Source organism: Rutidosis leptorrhynchoides, chromosome 4 (assembly GCF_046630445.1).
Source record: "Rutidosis leptorrhynchoides isolate AG116_Rl617_1_P2 chromosome 4, CSIRO_AGI_Rlap_v1, whole genome shotgun sequence".
Lineage (NCBI taxonomy): Eukaryota > Viridiplantae > Streptophyta > Magnoliopsida > Asterales > Asteraceae > Rutidosis > Rutidosis leptorrhynchoides.
This window is the reverse complement of record NC_092336.1, coordinates 16037087-16056640: the sequence shown is the minus strand read 5'-3', so window position 1 is coordinate 16056640 and position 19554 is coordinate 16037087. Positions and strand designations below refer to the sequence as shown.

The 19554-nt window shown below is 34.0% G+C and overlaps 2 protein-coding genes across 3 annotated transcripts; both read left to right on the top strand.

The window, feature by feature from the left end:
• The first annotated feature begins 204 nt into the window (after positions 1-204).
• Positions 205-5965, top strand: LOC139904517 (lysine-specific demethylase JMJ705). Its single transcript, XM_071886431.1, has 7 exons — positions 205-1135; positions 1374-1452; positions 1582-1649; positions 1791-1944; positions 2407-2972; positions 3289-3801; positions 4544-5965. The coding sequence occupies exons 1-7, from the start codon at positions 289-291 to the stop codon at positions 5734-5736; spliced, it is 3420 nt and encodes a 1139-aa protein (XP_071742532.1). The 5' UTR covers positions 205-288; the 3' UTR covers positions 5737-5965.
• A 1359-nt stretch (positions 5966-7324) lies between these two features.
• On the top strand, positions 7325-9183 carry LOC139843516 (phosphopantothenoylcysteine decarboxylase-like). Of its 2 annotated transcripts, XM_071833616.1 has the most exons (3): positions 7325-7484; positions 8209-8521; positions 8611-9179. In XM_071833616.1, exons 2-3 carry the CDS (start codon positions 8216-8218, stop codon positions 8902-8904), a joined length of 600 nt encoding a protein of 199 aa, XP_071689717.1. In that variant the 5' UTR covers positions 7325-7484; positions 8209-8215; the 3' UTR covers positions 8905-9179. The 2 variants fall into 2 exon arrangements, with proteins under 2 accessions (XP_071689717.1, XP_071689716.1); XM_071833615.1 differs by lacking the exon at positions 7325-7484 and having other exon boundaries at positions 7712-8521; positions 8611-9183.
• The last annotated feature ends 10371 nt before the right edge of the window (positions 9184-19554 follow it).

Genomic DNA, 19554 nt, shown 5'->3' with positions numbered 1-19554 from the left:
ATTTCTATTTACTAAACAAATTTTATTTTTAAATAAATTTATAAATATAATATAAATTAAAATAAATTAAAACAAAATATAAAATATAAAATCATAAAAAGGTAAAATTTGAATTAAAAATTAATTAAAATTTAAATTTAAAAATGAAGAGTTAAAAGTTAAAACAGAGCAAAATATTTTTCATTACAAAAGAATAAGAATCTGATATCCTTCTTTCTCTCTCTGCTCACCATGAACCTCAATTAACCTCCTCAGATCCATCAAACCCTAATTTCTCTGCAAGTAATAATGAGTGAAGAAGTATTTCCATGGTTAAAATCACTACCAGTAGCACCAGAGTATCACCCAACCCTAACTGAATTTCAAGATCCAATTTCATATATTTATAAAATTGAAAAAGAAGCTTCAAAATATGGAATCTGTAAAATCATTCCTCCTGTTTCATCGTCACCAAAAAAAGCTGTACTTGCTAACTTAAACCGTTCATTATCAGCTCGAAACCCTAATTCATCACCTACATTTACCACTAGACAACAACAGATCGGCTTTTGTCCACGTAAGCATCACCGTCCAGTCCAGAAGCCGGTCTGGCAAAGCGGTGAGGTTTACACTGTTCAACAATTTGAAGCAAAAGCCAAAAACTTTGAAAACAGTTACTTGCGAAAACAGTCGAATTCTAAGAAAGGAGGGTTAGGGTTAAGCGCATTGGAAGTCGAAACACTTTACTGGAAAGCGCAGGTCGATAAGCCGATATCGGTCGAGTATGCAAACGATATGCCCGGTTCGGCATTTGATCAAACAGGTGGTGTGCAGGGGAAGAGATCAGGGAAAAGGGAAATTGGGGAAGGGGTAACTGTAGGGGAAACTGAGTGGAATATGAGAGGGGTTTCGAGGTCGAAAGGATCGTTATTGAAGTTTATGAAAGAGGAGATACCTGGTGTTACTTCACCTATGGTTTATATTAGTATGTTGTTTAGTTGGTTTGCTTGGCATGTTGAAGATCATGATTTTCATAGCTTGAATTATATGCATATGGGTGCTGGTAAGACTTGGTATGGTGTACCTAAAGATGCTGCAGTTGCGTTTGAGGATGTGATTCGAGTACATGGTTATGGTGGTGAGATAAATCCTATAGGTAAGTTGTGATCATTCCTGTTGCATTGACTGCATGCTCTGTTTCGATTAAAACTATGCTCTGTACTTCACTAGTGATATCCTGGTAGTACATTTTTTTGAGTATTCATAAGTCATATATTCATACTGCAATACTGTGTAATTGATATTTACTTGAAGTAACATTGGGTTTGGGTTTGTATTGTATAGTTTTACTGCATTTCAGAGGGGATTTAAATTAGAGTTGCTGTGTTTTTCAGTGACTTTTGGTACTCTTGGTGAGAAGACCACTGTTATATCTCCGGAGGTATTACTTAAGGCGGGAGTTCCTTGCTGCAGGTGAGACTATAAAAGGATTGTTAATTGACAATTTAACGCACTATCGGGGTCAATTTTAGCAACATCAGAACCCTTACATTGTTAAGTAATATCATCAATTATAGCTAATCAACTTCTTTATTTAACTAGATTGGTGCAAAATGCTGGAGAATTTGTTGTCACTTTCCCTAGAGCTTATCACTCAGGGTTCAGTCACGGTAACGTTTTACAAGTTCTCCATATCTTTTTGATTTTTTTTGTTTTCTTGCCCATACGAGTTAATCTAATGTTGTTGATTGTTGTTCATGGTATATGATCTAATGTTGTTGATTTCTTTTTTTTGTTTGTTGTCTTAATAGGATTCAACTGTGGGGAGGCAGCTAATATTGCAACACCTGGCTGGTTGACAGTTGCAGTAGATGCTGCAATTCGCAGGGCGTCAATTAATTGTGCCCCCATGGTGTCTCACTCCCAGTTACTTTATGATCTTGCAATATCATTTATATCCTCAAGGTTTGTTCTCTAATCTCATATGGATTACCAATATGATCAAGTCTTAGATAAAATCTGGTAGCAACTTTCTGACCCATTTATCACAATATATAGATGTATGTCATATGGGTGGTGTTTTGTCTAAAACGATCCAAATTTAAAACTTCAGCTAAATTGGCCAAGCTTGAAAGCTACTCAAAGTTTGCTATAAAGCACACAGCCTTCTTAATACTCTGTTCATATATTTGGATTTTTTGTAATCATGTTGCTATAATGCTATGGCAATCATACTTTGCTCATTTGTTATTTATTCAAAAGATATTGACCCAAAAAGTGTTAGTAGATACACTTGACCCTACGCATTTTGGTTAGTACTAAAACTTACTAATTCCAGCTTGAACTCGTTTTGACCCTTTAGTCAACCAACCCATCTGCCACCTCTTATAAAAGCTCTTAAAGTCTGTTTTACTCATGTCTCTACAGTGAACCCACAAGCATCAAACCTGAACCTAGGAGTTCTCGATTAAAAGATAAGTTGAAAGTTGAGGGAGATGCATTGGTGAAACGATGTTTTGTGCAAGATATAATGCAAAACAATCATCTTTTTCATATTCTTGGAAAAGGATCTTCAATTGTAGTTCTTCCTGAAGAATACTTAGACAGACGGATTCCCTTCGGTTTAACCACTCAAATCGATGGATTGAAATCCACACATAGTTCAGATTTTGATGATGATGTCATTCCAGACAAAAGACAGATCAGAAAATATTCTTCATTTTGTAGTAGCAGTAATGGGATCTCGTCGATTGGCGGGGAAGATACTTCGTATAAGAATGGGCAACCTGATAAAAAGGCGGATCCTGGTATATTCTCTTGTGTTACTTGTGGGATTCTGTGTTATGCATGTGTTGCAATTATTCGACCAACAGAAGCCGCTGGGAATTATCTTATGTCAGCTGATTGTGATGGTATTAGTGATTTAGTTTCTGCCACCAATTTATTCACTTCTGATGAAGGTCCAAGTGTCCTGGATCCTAAATCCTCTTCAGGTACATCACTAATAATCTGTAAAAATACTTTTACTGCCAATTTCAGATTACATGTTAAAGCATGCGAACTATGAATGTGTAAACGTTAATGGGTTGGGTAACAGGTTAAAATGGGTTCACTTTAAAAGGACTTGGCATGTGTTATATTTTTCAAGAAGTACATTCATGCTGGCGTCCGAATTAAAAAGATAGCTATTTGACTTTTCAAAGTCAATATCTTACTCTTATTGGATGATGTCATTATAATTTACTAAAAGTTTAAATATTTTGAAAATTAATGGCTAATATAGAACTTTCTTTGTTTATATGAATGCAGGAAAAATGGCAAAAAGCAATCGTGATGGCTTGTTTGATGTCCCTGTTAAATCTAATGACCAAATGCATCCCGTTGATAATATGAGTGTAACTTCACTAACTGCACCACAAAAAGTCAGTTCTTCCCTTGGCCTCTTGGCTCAAGCTTATGGTGGTGATTCCTCAGATTCTGAAGATGACCACCGCGATGAAAATATCGACAGAAGTTTTGAGGATCATGGTGATATGAAGTACACGAATGATCAAACTTCTGAATATTCTGCTGAATTCGAAGAAACCATAAATCTCAGGGACTCGAATTATTCAAGGAGCAAATATCAGTATGAGATAGAGTCGTCTCATGCTGAACTAGACCCTTTACTAGACGCACCCGAGGATGAGACGACAGCAACATACACAACATGTGATGAAGACTCTTCGAGAAAGCATATTTTCTGTCTTCAGCATGCATTAGAAGTAGAACAACGACTTGGTGCGGTTGGCGGTGTTCATGTACTTCTACTTTGTCACCAAGGTATTCTTTTATTCTGCAAAGCTGAATGTTTGTTTTATATTTATATTATTTATTAATAATTCCTTGATAACTAATGGTTTAAGGAACTAAAAAGAAGGATGATCATACATGTAAGTCGTTGGGAGTTATTAAACGCACCTTTTGAATCCTATTCTATCTTGCCTGTTATATGGCCTATTTATCACTGGCTTTTTCTTTAGGAAAACAGAATAAAAAATCGAGAGAGATTGTAATAAGCCAATAATGGGTCAAAATGGCAGTTTGAACAAGTCAAAATACGTTTGGGTTGAAATGTAACTTCTTTCGGATCGGGGGTGGTTTAAGTTAAAGACTTATGTGTCAATATTTTAAAATGAAGTGTAAAAAATCAAGGCATTACCTAATCTTTGAGTAAAATGGTTTAGGTTGTTATATGCATTAGAAATTACTTGGGACGGCGTTTAACCTGTCTGATAGCATTTTGAATTCATCTGTTATCATTACTCGTTCAAGACAAAACAACCACCCAAATCGGCCTTTTTATAAGTAATTATTCATCGAGTAGCTATTGTAACTCATCTCGGATATGGGATACGTTATACATTAACTAAATGGGATAGATATTAAACTTCCAAAGGGTATTCAAATGCATAAAACTTCCTAAAATAATTTGTTATCAAAAAAGCTTAAATTTTGTGCTAATTATATAGTTCTTCTATGATCAAGATTTTCTTATATTGCCACCATTTTTCATCACTTGCAGATTATCCCTGCTTAGATTCTGAGGCAAAATTAATGGCAAAAGAATCGGGAACCGGTGACAGCTGGACCGACCTTGAATACAGACCCAGTAACGCAAACGACAAAAAGTGGATACAAACCGCTCTCGATAGTGAACAAGCCATCCATGGCAATAGGGACTGGGCCGTAAAACTAGGAATTAATCTCTTCTATAGTGCTACCCTTAGTCGCTCTCCTCTTTACACCAAACAATTACCCTACAATTTAGTTATTTACAACGCGTTTGGATATATTTCCCCGTCTACCAACCCTACAAAACCTAAGCTTTCGGGTAGACAAAAAAAGATCGTTGTGGCGGGAAAATGGTGCGGGAAAGTATGGATGTCGAATCAAGCACATCCGTTGTTAGTACCACGCGATGACGTAGAACAATGCGACACCGGCGTTTCGTTGTCGAATGTAAAACAAGAAAGACGATGTGACACCACCCGAGTGGTCGTTAGTAAGAACGTTAGGAAACGGAAATACACGAAAGAAAATAGACGAGTGAGTCTACGAACAAAGTTCCCGAAAGTCGAGCCGTCATCACCGTCACTAGATACATCGTTAAGTAGCGGTTTCAGAACTCAGCCAAGGACAAACCTTAAAAATAAAGCAAGACAGTACGAGGATTCTGAGGGGGAGTCTGGCGGTGGCGGTGGGCCCAGTTCACGGTTAAGAAAAAGAATTATAAAACCGACGTCTAAAGAATTTGGAGAGGTGATTGAACCGAAGCCGAAACTTAGAAAGCATAAAGATTTAAGGAAAGTGAAGAAAGTTTCTGTTGTTAAAGTAAATGAAGAAGATGAAGGAGAGTTTGGTTGTGATATGGAGGGGTGTAATATGAGTTTTGGTAGTAAACAAGAACTTATGATTCATAAAAAAAATATTTGTCCAGTTCAAGGTTGTGGGAAGAAGTTTTTTTCGCACAAGTATTTGGTGCAACACAGGCGTGTACACATGGACGATCGCCCGCTTCAGTGTCCATGGAAAGGGTGTAAGATGACGTTTAAGTGGGCGTGGGCTCGGACCGAACATATTAGGGTGCACACAGGGGCAAGACCTTATGTTTGTACTGAGAATGGGTGTGGTCAAACGTTCAGGTTCGTGTCTGATTTTAGCCGGCATAAAAGGAAAACTGGGCATTCGGCGAAGAAGCATATTCAAGAAACGTAAAAAGAATTGTTGTTAGGGATGGTAATGTTAACACGTTGAGGTATTAAACTGTAACTGTTATTTTCGATTTAATTTAATTTAACAGAATGAATGATTTAGGGTTTGTAGGGAGGAGTACCCTTTTTTGTAATTTATGTTGATTAGAAAGAGGCACAGTGTTTTTTAATCACTGTAAAAGGGAAAACCTTCATTAAACTTGTTACTTCAGTTCAATTCCAAGTTGTTATTTGCAAAGAGAAAGTGGACTTGTCAATCTAAAACGAATATTCTAGAGGAATATTATTATTTATAATAATGACGGATTAGGTATGCATAATGGTAGAGTTTTGAGCAAGTACGTCGAAAAGGTGGTTTCTTTTTAAACAAACTTCTTTAAATAATCATGTGTCCCGCTCTATGGTTTTGAAAATATTTGTTGACTTGTAATAAGAGAGCGAAGGTTAGAACCTGGATTTAAGTTCCAAAAAGGACCTTGAAGTTTGAGTTTGAACCGTTAAAGGTCTAATTCATTTGAGTTGTTGACTTTAACAATCACATAAAAACTTCATTATGGGCATGTGTTAAATCGGGTTATACCTAGCGATGACAATGGATCGAATGTGGATGATGTCATATTAACATACATATCTATTTATTTTATTTTTATACATATTCATTTAATTTTAGTTAATCAGTCTATATCAATATCTGTTGAATTAAGCGGGTTAATGAATATCCTTTAAATGTTAAATATAATATTAATATAACTACGATTTTGACTATTAAATATAGATTATAACAAATTTAAATGTACAATCTTTACGTTTTTGGGTTATAACACATGTTTTGGTTTAATTTGTCGATAATTGTGACTTCATTAAGCAAATTTGGTTACAATATAAGTTAATATATGTTCATACTAATCTAAATGTGTAACGTTCAATATTATTAGTTACAATTTAATAGTTTTAACTTTTATAACTCTTATTTTAGTTAATAATTTAAATTTTGTAGGTTATATGTATATGTATATCGGTATGTAGATACATATGCATGTATTTTAGTACGTATATATGTACGTATAGATGTATTTCGGATGGTCATGAATAAATTGTCATTTATATCCGATGCACGAAATAATTTAGATTATTCATATTCATTTTCATATCAATATCATTTACATTATCCATATCCATTATATATGGATCGAATTGGATGGATATACATGAATAAAACATTCATTCTCATCCCTAGTCATATTTCAAGAATACTAGCTAAAGACACTGAAATTACTCAAAAAAAAAAGAAAAAAAATATAAATATAAATATCAATTATAATAGTAGGCACTTCCAATTCATAATTTATAAAAATAAATTTTATGAATTAATTCCACTATGTTACTGTATCACATTTGTTTTTATAACATTTACTTTCGCTGAAATATGTTGCATAATATCTATATCTATAATTGATAATTTGATATACTTCGTAGTAGTTAAAAAATAGGAGTCCGGAGTATTGTTTAATTTTGCTAAGTTCACAAAAGTGTTCAAACCATAAGGTATATTTTATTTTATTAATTCATTAAAATAAACGCTCAAAAAGGAAAATAAAGAAGTCGCATTTAATTTCGTTGATTTCCATATCTACCCTCACCAGTCTTTTTACTCCGTTGACCCCAAACGCCTCACTGTTACCGCCGGAGCTCGTCGACAGTCAACAACGACTGCCGGAAATTAAACTAGTCAACGAAGCGTTTTGTTTCAAGGTACCAGTTTTCTCTCTATTTCATAAAACTTCTATTCTTTTTTATATAGTAATAATTTTTATGTATAAAATCAAATCACTAGTTAAATGCCTCGATGTGATAATTTCTAGGTTTTCTTTTTCATCATTCTGTTGATTTTAATCGTTACAAGATTAAAGTTTTCTTGAGCTTTTTTAGGTATTTGTTATGGAGTTATTACTCGAATTTGAGTTTACATTTGTTTATAAATAGTATCAGTATCATCCTGAAACATATGTAACAGATAGGTGACTTTGTAAGTATCATTATATGTCCTCAGATGAATCTTCAATTTAAAAGAGAGCATCTTGAGAAGTGTATATAAAAGATTACAAACAGCTTTGAAGAATTTGACAAATAAAAATACCTTTTCGAGATTTGAACACAGATGATTGTATCGATTTATCCACAAAAAATTAAAACACTTGTTGCGTTTTGGTACAGTATAATATCTCCATTTTTAATTTCTGTTTTTCTATAGATTGGAAAGTAGTTTTGAGTCCTACAAAAGTGATGAGATCTTCGAAAACTCGTACAAATGTGAGGGATTGAGAAGTTAGGATAAATAAATAAATAGATAACACTATTAACCAAACCTGTTTTGCACAACCCGCCCATCTCTCCACCTCTAGTTTTCTGTCATCTTTCTGGAACGCATGATCTAACATGAGATTATGTCATATGCTGATCCTATGTGTGTTGTAAGGGACCCAATGCAAGTCAATACTAGTCCTCGAAAACCACGAATTCTTCTTGCTGCAAGTGGAAGTGTAGCTTCCATAAAATTCGGGAACCTCTGCAGCTGTTTCTCAGATTGGGCCGATGTGAAAGCCGTTGCCACACAAGCGGCTTTACATTTCATTGATAGAACAACAATACCAAAGGATGTGATTCTTTATACAGATGAACATGAATGGTCAACTTGGTCAAAGATTGGAGATAATGTGCTTCACATAGAGCTGCGTAAGTGGGCTGATATAATGGTCATTGCCCCGTTATCAGCAAATACACTTGGCAAGGTAATATTTTGCAACTCGTACCTATATTATCTTGTTTTTTTCTTCAGTATAATGTAATGATCAAAATTTGTTTGAATATGGTGAACTAGATTGCTGGTGGACTGTGTGACAACTTGCTGACAAGTATCATTCGAGCATGGGATTACGAAAAACCGATATTTGTGGCGCCCGCTATGAACACGTACATGTGGACCAATCCTTTCACAGAAAGGCATCTTATGACGATTGATGAACTGGGAATTACTCTTATACCCCCCGTGTCAAAGAGACTTGCATGTGGGGACTATGGAACTGGTGCGATGGCTGAACCTTCACTCATCTTTTCTACTGTAAGACTCTACTTGGAATCGAGACAAAACGCAAGTACAAGTAGAGGAAACTGAATTTGGGTGACTTTTGTATGGTAAAAAATGAACTGTAATCTGAATTTGTTTGATGACCTACATGATGGTCTCTGAAAGGTTTGATTTTTAACATGTACTTTTAATCATTTGTATGCGGAACATTCGTAGAGTGAAAATTACTTTGGTGAGTTATGCTGTACTCTTTTGGTACTGTCATATTGTAATTCTGATATTTTGAATTAGATGTTTTGCAGTCTGCATACATAGATCTTGAACAATGGTTTGTACACAACTTGGTTACTGCAAGTTTTAATCATTAATGACGTTATAAATATATTTTGAGGTGTAATATACATGAATAGAGAAAGTTTGGTTAAAATGAAAAATGTCAAAATAAATGATTCTTTGATAAGAGTTCAAATAGGATGGGTTCAAGCTTGCTAAAATATCAGTGTGTGCTGAAATTGCTTATGTAAAAGTTTATCTGTAAAATCGCTTATTTTAACAGTTTAAAACAAGCCCTACTTATTTGATAAGCAGATTATAAACACTTAGAAAATAAACAATACCAAGTCCCTTCTTAGTAAATATTAACCATAGTTGCGAATCAGTGATGGTAGCAAGCTCGAGTACTTGATATTTGTGGATATGGTGTTGCTGGAAGGATTAGATAAGTAAATGGTAAATGTTTTGTAAAGAATTAGAGCTGCAGAGCTGCATAATGATCGATCGCCCATGTCTCTATTATTACTAGTTTACATGATAGTGAAAATGTTGTATGCAAGTGGTGATAGAAGAAAACCTATGAGTGTGTATTTTACTAGAAAAAAATGTGAAAGATACAAGTGTTTCAATGTGATACAGTTGAATAGTTTTCAAATTTACCAAGTGTTTCATGATAACACTTGTTATGTCTGATGTCCAAAAAAAAAAAAAAAAAACACTTGTTATGTCTGCAATATATTTTGATATCGGATTTATGATAAGCTTTACGATTAGCTTATCAAAATTAATGGTGAAAATATAAGTGACTAGCCACTAAAGTTGCTGCGATAAAAGCTTTAACTTGGCTGGTGGGAACTAAACCTTGACTTATTTCAATATCTCGAAGATGTTCACAATATGTCATACTGAGTTATTCAAATTTAAGTCAAGCTCGCAAATAAAGTTTGAGGTAAACTAATAAAAGTTCACACTCACGTATCAGATGAAACTCAAAAACCAAATCCTTTAGCTAATAAACTTTCGACCAACTCATTAATCATTAAATGTTTCATGCTCGGTTATGTAATCCTAACTGTTAATGCTTCAACTTTAACACACTCAATTTGAGTTCAAATGTTTATAAATAAAAGATATTAAGTATACAACAATAGAGTGCAAAGGTAAACCAGTTGGTAATGTTTACAGGAAGACGTCATGATTTTTATGTATAAATCAGTTAGAAGCGAAACAGGAACACGCCATGATTTTTGGAGCATAAACCAGTTGATATTGTTTACCCGCAGGTAATGGCGTAACCAAGAACTTTAAGTTGTAATTGAGCAGATGAAAATCAAACCCCGTTACTAAGGTAGTAGGAATTATCAATACAAGAAAACCCATCTTTGTTGTCATCACAAGCTAAATGAATGTGTGCACACACAAAGCAGAATAGGGAATATAATTATAATTTATAAATATAACATGGTAGAACTTCAAATTCAAGAATACAATTTATATCACTATAACCAAAACGACATGTATATGCTAAAAAAACAAACCAGCATTATTCTAACCCTAGCCATCATTTGGGTACCTCAGCTTAATTATCCTTAGGCATGTCTTTCTTTGGCATCTCTTTGGGTTTTGCCTTCTCTATTTCCCTAAAAAATCAAAACAAGTTTGGTCATGGTTATAGATGAATTCAAAAAACTAGGATTATGATTATTAAAAAAGGTAGACATGATGCCAATTGAATGAACTAATACGGAATAAGACGTTAAAACTTTTTCATTCATTAACAAAAAAAGCAAGACATTCACTGCTATTATACATGGTCATTTCACATGGATATAAGATATAAAATATAAGATCGGCACAGTTTCAAACCCCTTCCCCTCTCTTCCCATAATGGCCAACCCAAAATAACCAAATGAAATAGATTATATATCTATACACATTGATACCGAAGTGATCATGTAATCAAACAAGCAGAGGTGAAATAATAGGTGGCTTGGGTGACAAGTCTAGAGTGGTGTGGGTTAAAATGGGTCACCTTTCAACTACAGGTTGGCAAGTGAACACTTATATGTCCATTTTTTATTGATTAATCATACAAAGAATCATTGTACAATTTACTATTACAAAATAACTAGTATTATAGTAAAAATCTATCTAGGATGATCTTTGAAATTTCAATACAAATGATTTAGAAGGCTTTATACTTGCATGTCCTTAAAACAGACTTTGGATCGACTTTCTGCATGTTATACCCATTCCACACTTCTAGCTCAGTTTTGAATTGAACCTTTCGAAATATCATACAACCCAAATCGACCCATTTGTGAGTAGTTAGATATAGTCATATAACTAGCCACCTCTAGAGACAACTATCTACGTTTCTTGATTGCAATTCATATAGAGCTCAATGCAGGAGATAGTATTTGGATTTGCTTAGGCGTACGTAACACGGTACTTAGATAAGAGAACTGTTTCAGTTTTAACAATTCTTCTCAATTCTTCTTAATAAACTATATACAAAACTATTTAAGATATAAATAATCAGAAATCAGATCAGATAAACACTCAAACAATTGCCTTAGGGGATAAACAGTTTTCAAAAAGCATCTCTCAAACTACATATCCGTCGTATTAAAATTTAAAACGTAATAAAATGATAAACAGTTTCAATAAACAATTACAAGCACCTCCTGAATATGAACCGAAATTTGAAACCCTAACTTTCTACTATGCGAGGAGTTTTAATTTCTACATCAAGTTTTATCAATATATAACATGAACTAATCATTATTTATCAAATAGTCAACGAATGCTTAACAATAAACGAAATAATTAGTGAGTTTGAGAACATACTTAGCGGCGGAAGCAGATTCCTCTTCAAGCCAGTGACGTATCTGACGAACGTTGCGTTTGAAAATTGACGCTGATTGTTTAACGTCACTTCTCATTAGTAAAATCACGGCGCTCACTCCGGCAACTGTCAGTATCAAATTGGTTAACGCCATTTGTTTCGATCGAATTTGTGGTGTTTTACGGCGGTTTAACGATTCAGCGGGTTAAAATGAAGTCGATTTATATTTCACTTTTGAGCCCTTTAGTTTGAATCTTTTAAAATGTAGCTACCATAGTTAATTAACTTTCTATAGGGCTAAGTTAGGTTTTTACATTAAGAAGAACATAAAAATTGAGTGATCAGGTTTGTTAGATGACCATTTATGAGTTAAGGGGTGAGTTAGATTTTAAAAACGGTAGGTATTTTAGAAGTGAGAAAAGGCATTGTATATGTTTTTGAATTAGATGGAGTTGGATCGCTTTAACAAGTTCGTAGTTAAGGGAGTGGCGGTCAAAGTTGATATGTGTAGTTTGTTAATCTTGTAGATGCATTAAAATTTGATCAATTCTTTGGACAATTAGAAACTTATCATCATCTGTTGTGGTTTAGGCTAATTACTTTATGATGAACATCTAGATTCGCGAAGTTCATATACTAGCATTTTGTTTTTTCTTGTCCTTGTCAAGATTTTAGTTTTATTATTAGTTGCAACCGTAGTTAGGGTTGTGCTCAATTATTATATCAAGAGATCAATGGATTTTGTCAAACAAACTATTTAGTGTATGTATCAAACTTGTATTAATTTCAGATATTTTATCTATTATAATTTAATATTTATTTTTTTGCAAAGAATAAATTAATTTATATGATAACATGTTCTCAGAGTATTTTAACTCACTGAGATTCATATAGAAATGATAAAACGAGATATTTTTACTATCAAGACATTGACTGAGTGGTATACAAGGGGGCGTCATGTTTTTCCTCAACGAGTAGGCGTATGTTCGATTTCAAGGGACGTGATCTAATTGGTACTGCCATCGGTCTGTTTATTGGAGGGGGTTTTCTCAACATTCAATTGTACTGTCAAAGTTTTTGCGATTTGTGTTTTCTCCTAACGCGTGTATGGGTGACATATGATCACGAATGTGGTCATGTCCTCACTGGGTAATGCCGGTACTGCCGTTAAAAAAATCGAGATATTTTCAATTTTGTGACGACCCAGGAATTTTCGACCAAATTTAAACCTTACTCTTTATATGATTTCGACACGATAAGCAGAGTCTGTAATGTTGAGTCTTAAAATTTTTGAACTGTTTACATTGATTCATTTAACCTTTGACTATTCCCGACGATTCACGAACAATTGTTTGTAACTGAATATGTATAAATAAAGGTAAATATATGTATTAACTTGAAATTATAATAAATATGTAAAATAAGATACAAGATATTATATTAATATTTATTACTATCCAATATAAGTTCTTACATAATATAAATTATAAATGATAACATGTAATATTAATATATTAAAAATTTATACAACAATAATATCACTCTCACTACTATACGAAGTATTAATAGTAATATATATAGATATGAAGTGTGATAAATTTAAGTTATTATAATATTATCATTATTACTAATAATATTATTGTTATAAAACTTATAGATATTATTATTATTATCAAAAATATAATTATTAATACCATTACATTAATATAAAGTGTTATTATTATTATTATTTATAATATGGAGAAGTATTATTATTATAGTTATATTTAATAACTAATGAGACTAAATATAATACAAATACAGTGTATATGTATTAATATATATACAAATACATATATAGAATTACAAGTTATAATATAATTGACATGTTATTATTATTACATTCATCATTATTAATGTAACGTCCTCCCAATAGGGTCTGGAAGGAACGTCACTAATATCAAAATATACCAACATATTATAATAAACGAGAACAATACTAAATGATGAATTTAACTTTAATGAGTACGCAGCGGAAAATGAAATGTCGTTACAATGACAGGAATAACAATAACGTAAATGTTCACATGCAGAAGTAATAAATGCGATATCTCTTGATCCTATGTCCAAGTAGCATCACATAAGCAGTAAGTATAAGAGCTTGAATCAAACAGCACCTGAGACAAAACATGCTAAAGTGTCAACCAAAAAGGTTGAGTGAAGTTCATAGGTTTAACAAAAAGTTTGTCGTTGTTTTAGACCACAAGATTTAGTTTGTAAAGTTGATCTCCCGCAGGATCAAAAAGTTATGCCAATGCGTGATATTTAGACTAAACGTTTAAGTTTGCCCCATGACAAGTTGTGTCTGTCCTTGTCGGTTTAATTTCATTATTAAGTAATACAAAGACTTAGTCAAATGTATCGGGGACGTTACTCCCGATAGGCCTACCCCCAATAATTAAGCATGCAGCAGCAATTAAAAATATCACTGTAGGGACTTAGTCGGACATAGCCGGGTATAGCATAGTTTAACAGTATGGTACTTGTGTCTAAAGTGTAAAAAGTAAAAACAGCATGTGTCTCACCCCAAGTAAAAGTAAGTAAGTTTGCTAGCAATTAAAGAGGGGCTATGAATTCACCTTAGTAAGTAGAGAGAGGGTTATTCCTCGGAATAGAGAGTTGAACGAGTGAGCAGGAAAGTCAACCTATTGACATTTAAGAGTAGTTAAGTGTTTTGCCCATGTTTAAGTTTAAGTATGTGTTTAAGTATAGTTTGTTTTACTGTGTTTAAGTATAGTTTGTTTTACTAAGTTTCTATTCCTAGTAAGTTTCTACTTTTAGAAAGTTTCCATTTTTAGAAAGTTTCTTATTTTAGTAGGTTCCTTATTCTAGTAAGTTTCTATGACTAGAGAGTTTCTACTTAAAGAGTGTTTTCCATTTTAGGATACTTGTCGTATTAGATAAGCTTCCAATCACCCTTTTCCCTTCGAATGGCCAATTCAGATCTAGGGGCTTGAGCTATAGGACCCTTTAAATCGGAAATCCAAACCCTCTGCCTAGAATCTCGTAGAAACCATTCGTCAAGAAAGTTCGAAGATCTATACATCTCTAATACATATCCCAAAATGTTTTTATGTTACAATATAAGTAGTAGGTTATAGGTGCTAGTAATAGTAATAGTGTATACATGTTATTTATTTTATTTTTAATTGCATATAATTTATAACATTATTTACATGTTTCGGTAAAAATAATAATCGAAATAAAAAGTAAAAAGTAAAAAGTAAAAGTAAAAAGTAAAAATAAAAAGTAAGAAAAGAATAATTACTAGTAGTAATTTTTCAAAAAGAGAATGAGAGAAATTTTGATGTGAGTTTGAATGAGAAATGAGGGGTATTTATACTTGAAAAAATTAGGTAAAAAGAATAAAATAATTAAAAGAAAAAGAAATATTTTAATTTTTAATGGGATTTTAAAATTCAAAAGTATTAAATGTTAGGTCATGAGATAATGCACAAAATAAAATAATAAAAGTAGTTTTTTCATTATAATTTTTAATTAAAAAGTAATTTATTTATTTATTTATTTTTTTAATTCATTTATTTTAAGGATTTCTTTTTTTTTTATATAAATAAACAAATTGATTTAGTGCTTTTCCAAGAGTATTTGTCAATAATATATATATATATATATATATATATATATATATATATATATATATATATATATATATATATATATATTTATATATATATATATTAATAAATATAAATTTTGCATAAAAATAATAAATAATTCGGTATTCTGTATTTTTAATAATAATTATCATTTTAATTATTAAACTATAGTTTTAGTAAGTTTGTAAATATTATTACATTTATATATAATTGGATTTATTATATAGTTAAATATATAATACATTAACTAAATAATAAAAGTGATACAAAGTTTATATACTTAGTTAAATTATATCAAATTATATAAATTAATAATATATTATTTATTTAAGCGTACATTGTTGACAAAATTACTATTCGGTCAATATTTAATTGTATATAACAACCCTTAATACATATAGTCAGACAGATAACCTTAGGGTTAATTCAGTAAATTTAGAAGTCGAAAAGTGAGGGTTGTTACAGTACCTCCCCGTTAATAAAAACTTTGTCCCGAAGTTTTAGGTAGACTTCTCGGATGCATCAGCGGTTGAGAAGAGATGGGGATATTTCTGTTTCATTTGGTCTTCACGTTCCCAGGTATACTCGGGGCCACGTCGTGAATTCCAACGGATCTTAACAATAGGTATGGTGCTTTGTTTTAAGCGTTTAGCAGATCGGTCCATGACTTCTACGGGTTCCTCTATGAAGTGCATTTTATCATCAATGCGAATGTCATCCAAAGGAATAACGAGAGTGTCATCAGCGAGACACTTTTTAAGATTCGAGACATGAAATACGTCGTGTACGCTGCTAAGTTCAGCAGGTAATTCTAATCGATAAGCCACGGGTCCGATCCTTTCAGTAATCTTGAAGGGTCCAACAAAACGCGGACTTAGTTTGCTTCGTTTACCAAAACGAACGACGCCTTTCCAAGGGGATACTTTCAACATGACTTTGTCACCAACTTGGAATTCCAAATCTTTCTGACCTTTATTAGCATAGCTCTTCTGTCGGCTGCGGGCAGTTTCTATTCGTTTCTTAATCTGAACTATCTTTTCGGTTGTCTCGTGTATGATTTCAGGACCAGTTAACTGTCTGTCCTCTAATTCATCCCAGCACAATGGGGATCTACATTTTCGTCCGTATAAGGCCTCAAAAGGTGCAGCCTTAATACTTGAGTGGTAACTATTATTGTAAGAGAATTCAACCAAAGGCAAATGTCTATCCCAGCCTTTGCCGAAGTCGATAACACAAGCGCGAATCATATCTTCCAATGTTTGAATGGTTCGTTCACTTTGACCATCGGTTTGCGGGTGATAAGCAGTACTCATGTCGAGTTGAGTTCCAAGAGCAGTTTATAAGGATTTTCAGAATCTAGAAGTGAATCTACTGTCGCGATCGGATATGATTGATATAGGAACACCATGACGAGAGACAATTTCTTTGATATACAGTTGTGACAATCTCTCCATCTTGTCGGTCTCCTTGATCGGTAAGAAATGAGCAGATTTAGTAAGACGATCTACTATGACCCATATAGTATCATTGCCACTAGAAGTCTTGGGCAATTTAGTAATAAAGTCCATAGCGATACATTCCCACTTCCACTGCAGAATATCGGGTTGTGTCAACAGACCAGAAGGCTTTTGATGTTCAGCCTTGACTTTCAAACAAGTGAGACACTTACTAACATAAGTAGCAATGTCGGCTTTCATATTAGGCCACCAGTAGAATTCCTTCACATCGTGGTACATCTTACTGGAACCCGGATGAATAGAATACCTAGTCTTATACGCTTCATCCAAGACTAGTTCACGGAGATTACCGAAGCGAGGAACCCAAATTTTGTTGCCAATGTACCGTGTACCATTAGCTTTCACTTGGAGTTGGTTCTCGAAACCGATAGGTCCTTCACCTTCGATAAGTGTTGGTTTAATAACTTCTAGTTGAGCTTCGCAGATTCGTGATATAAGATTTGATTTGATTTTCAGGTTTAAGGCACGAACACGTTTAACATCGTCTTTTCGACTAAGGGCATCGGCAACTACGTTTGCCTTGCCAGGATGATATTCCATCTTACAGTCATAATCGTTCAATAACTCGAGCCATCGGCTTTGCCTCATATTCAGCTGTTTTTGATCAAAGATGTGTCGAAGACTTTTATGGTCAGTGTACACCGTAAACTGGGTACCATATAGATAATGTCTCCATATCTTTAATGCAAATACCACGGCACCTAACTCAAGGTCGTGTGTGGTATAGTTCTCCTCGTGTTTCTTCAACTGTCTAGATACGTAGGCAATAACCTTTTCACGTTGCATTAAAACACAACCAATCGGGGCTGTGGTCAACTTCTCTTTCAGAATCTTGAAAGCAGATTCCTGTTCTTCGGACCACTCAAACTTCTTCCCTTTTTGAGTTAGCTTCGTAAGAGGTTTGGGAAGAAGGGAAAAATCCTTTATGAATCTCCGATAATAACCGGCAAGTCCCAAAAATTGACGAATATGCTTCGCAGTCTTTGGTATCTCCCAGTTCTGGATAGCGGTAATCTTAGCTGGATCAACATGTATTCCATTACTATCAACAACGTGTCCGAGGAATTGTACGGTTTTGAGCCAAAACTCGCACTTAGAAAACTTAGCGTAGAGTTGTTCCTTTCGTAAGAGTTCAAGAATCACGCGCAGATGTTGCTCATGTTCCTTCTCACTCTTGGAGTAGATCAAAATGTCATCAATGAAAACAATGACGAATTTATCGAGATAAGGTTTGCAGACACAGTTCATGAGATTCATGAAAACGGCAGGAGCATTGGTCAAACCAAAAGGCATGACACAGAATTCATAGTGCCCATAATGAGTGCGAGAAGCAGTCTTAGGAATATCAGATTCCTTGAGTCTAAGTTGGTGATATCCGTACCTCAAATCAATCTTTGAATAAACACTTGACCCTTGAAGTTGGTCGAATAGATCATCAATACGTGGCAACGAATAACGGTTCTTGATAGTAAGCTTGTTAAGTTCGCGGTAATCAATGCACATCCTTAACGTACCATCCTTCTTTTTAACAAATAGAATAGGAGCTCCCCATGGGGACGAGCTTGGACGAATGAAACCTTTATCCAATAGTTCTTGGAGCTGGTTGGAAAGTTCCTTCATTTCGGAAGGTGCTAAACGGTATGGTGCTTTAGCAATAGGAGCAGCACCGGGAGCTAAATCAATTTGAAATTCAACTTGTCAAGGAGGTGGAAGACCAGGAAGATCTTCGGGAAACACATCGGGATAGTCTCTAACCACTGGTACATCTTCAATATGCTTCTCTTCCAATTCGATCAGCTTAACGTGGGCTAGAATGGCTGGATAACCTTTCATAGGGTATTTGCGGGTTTTGATACAGGAGATGATATTGAGATTGGAACCACTCTTTTCACCTTGGATGATGAGAGTATCTCCATTCCCCAATGGAACATTAATAGTTTTATCATAACACATGATAGCAGCATGTAATGGACGTAACCAATCCATACCAACTACGACGTCAAAACTTTCGAGTTCGATCGGCAAAAGGTCTATCTTAAATTCCTTATCGGCTAAGATTAGATTGCAGTTTTTATAGATTTTATCGACTTGCATGACTTTTCCATTAGCCACTTTTACTAATTTTTTAGTTTCTAAGGGTTGAGGCTTTTCAGTAAATAGGGTACAAAAATAACTAGACACGTAACTTCTATCGGCACCAGTATCGAATAAAATAGTTGCATAGAAATTATTGACAAGATACGTTCCCGTGATAACTTCATTTTCATCTCGGGCTTCAGCAGCAGTAATAACAAACGCACGACCCTTCGCAGCAGTAGCATTAGCTCCAGTAGCGGGATTATCCTTCTTCTTAGGACAATTCGGACTAATGTGTCCCTTCTCTCCACAAGTATAGCATGTAGGAGGAGCTTTGGCCGGAACAATAGCCTTATCCTTCGGAGAA

What these genes read in the sequence shown, in the direction of transcription:
- LOC139843516 (XM_071833615.1), top strand. Translation starts at nt 8,177, where the DNA reads ATGTCATATGCTGATCCTATGTGTGTTGTAAGGGACCCAATGCAAGTC. An exon ending in CAGCAAATACACTTGGCAAG is followed by an intron (nt 8,522 to 8,610) that starts GTAATATTTTGC and finishes ATGGTGAACTAG; the next exon opens with ATTGCTGGTGGACTGTGTGA.
- LOC139904517 (XM_071886431.1), top strand. Translation starts at nt 289, where the DNA reads ATGAGTGAAGAAGTATTTCCATGGTTAAAATCACTACCAGTAGCACCA. An exon ending in ATATCATTTATATCCTCAAG is followed by an intron (nt 1,945 to 2,406) that starts GTTTGTTCTCTA and finishes ATGTCTCTACAG; the next exon opens with TGAACCCACAAGCATCAAAC. An exon ending in ACTTCTACTTTGTCACCAAG is followed by an intron (nt 3,802 to 4,543) that starts GTATTCTTTTAT and finishes CATCACTTGCAG; the next exon opens with ATTATCCCTGCTTAGATTCT.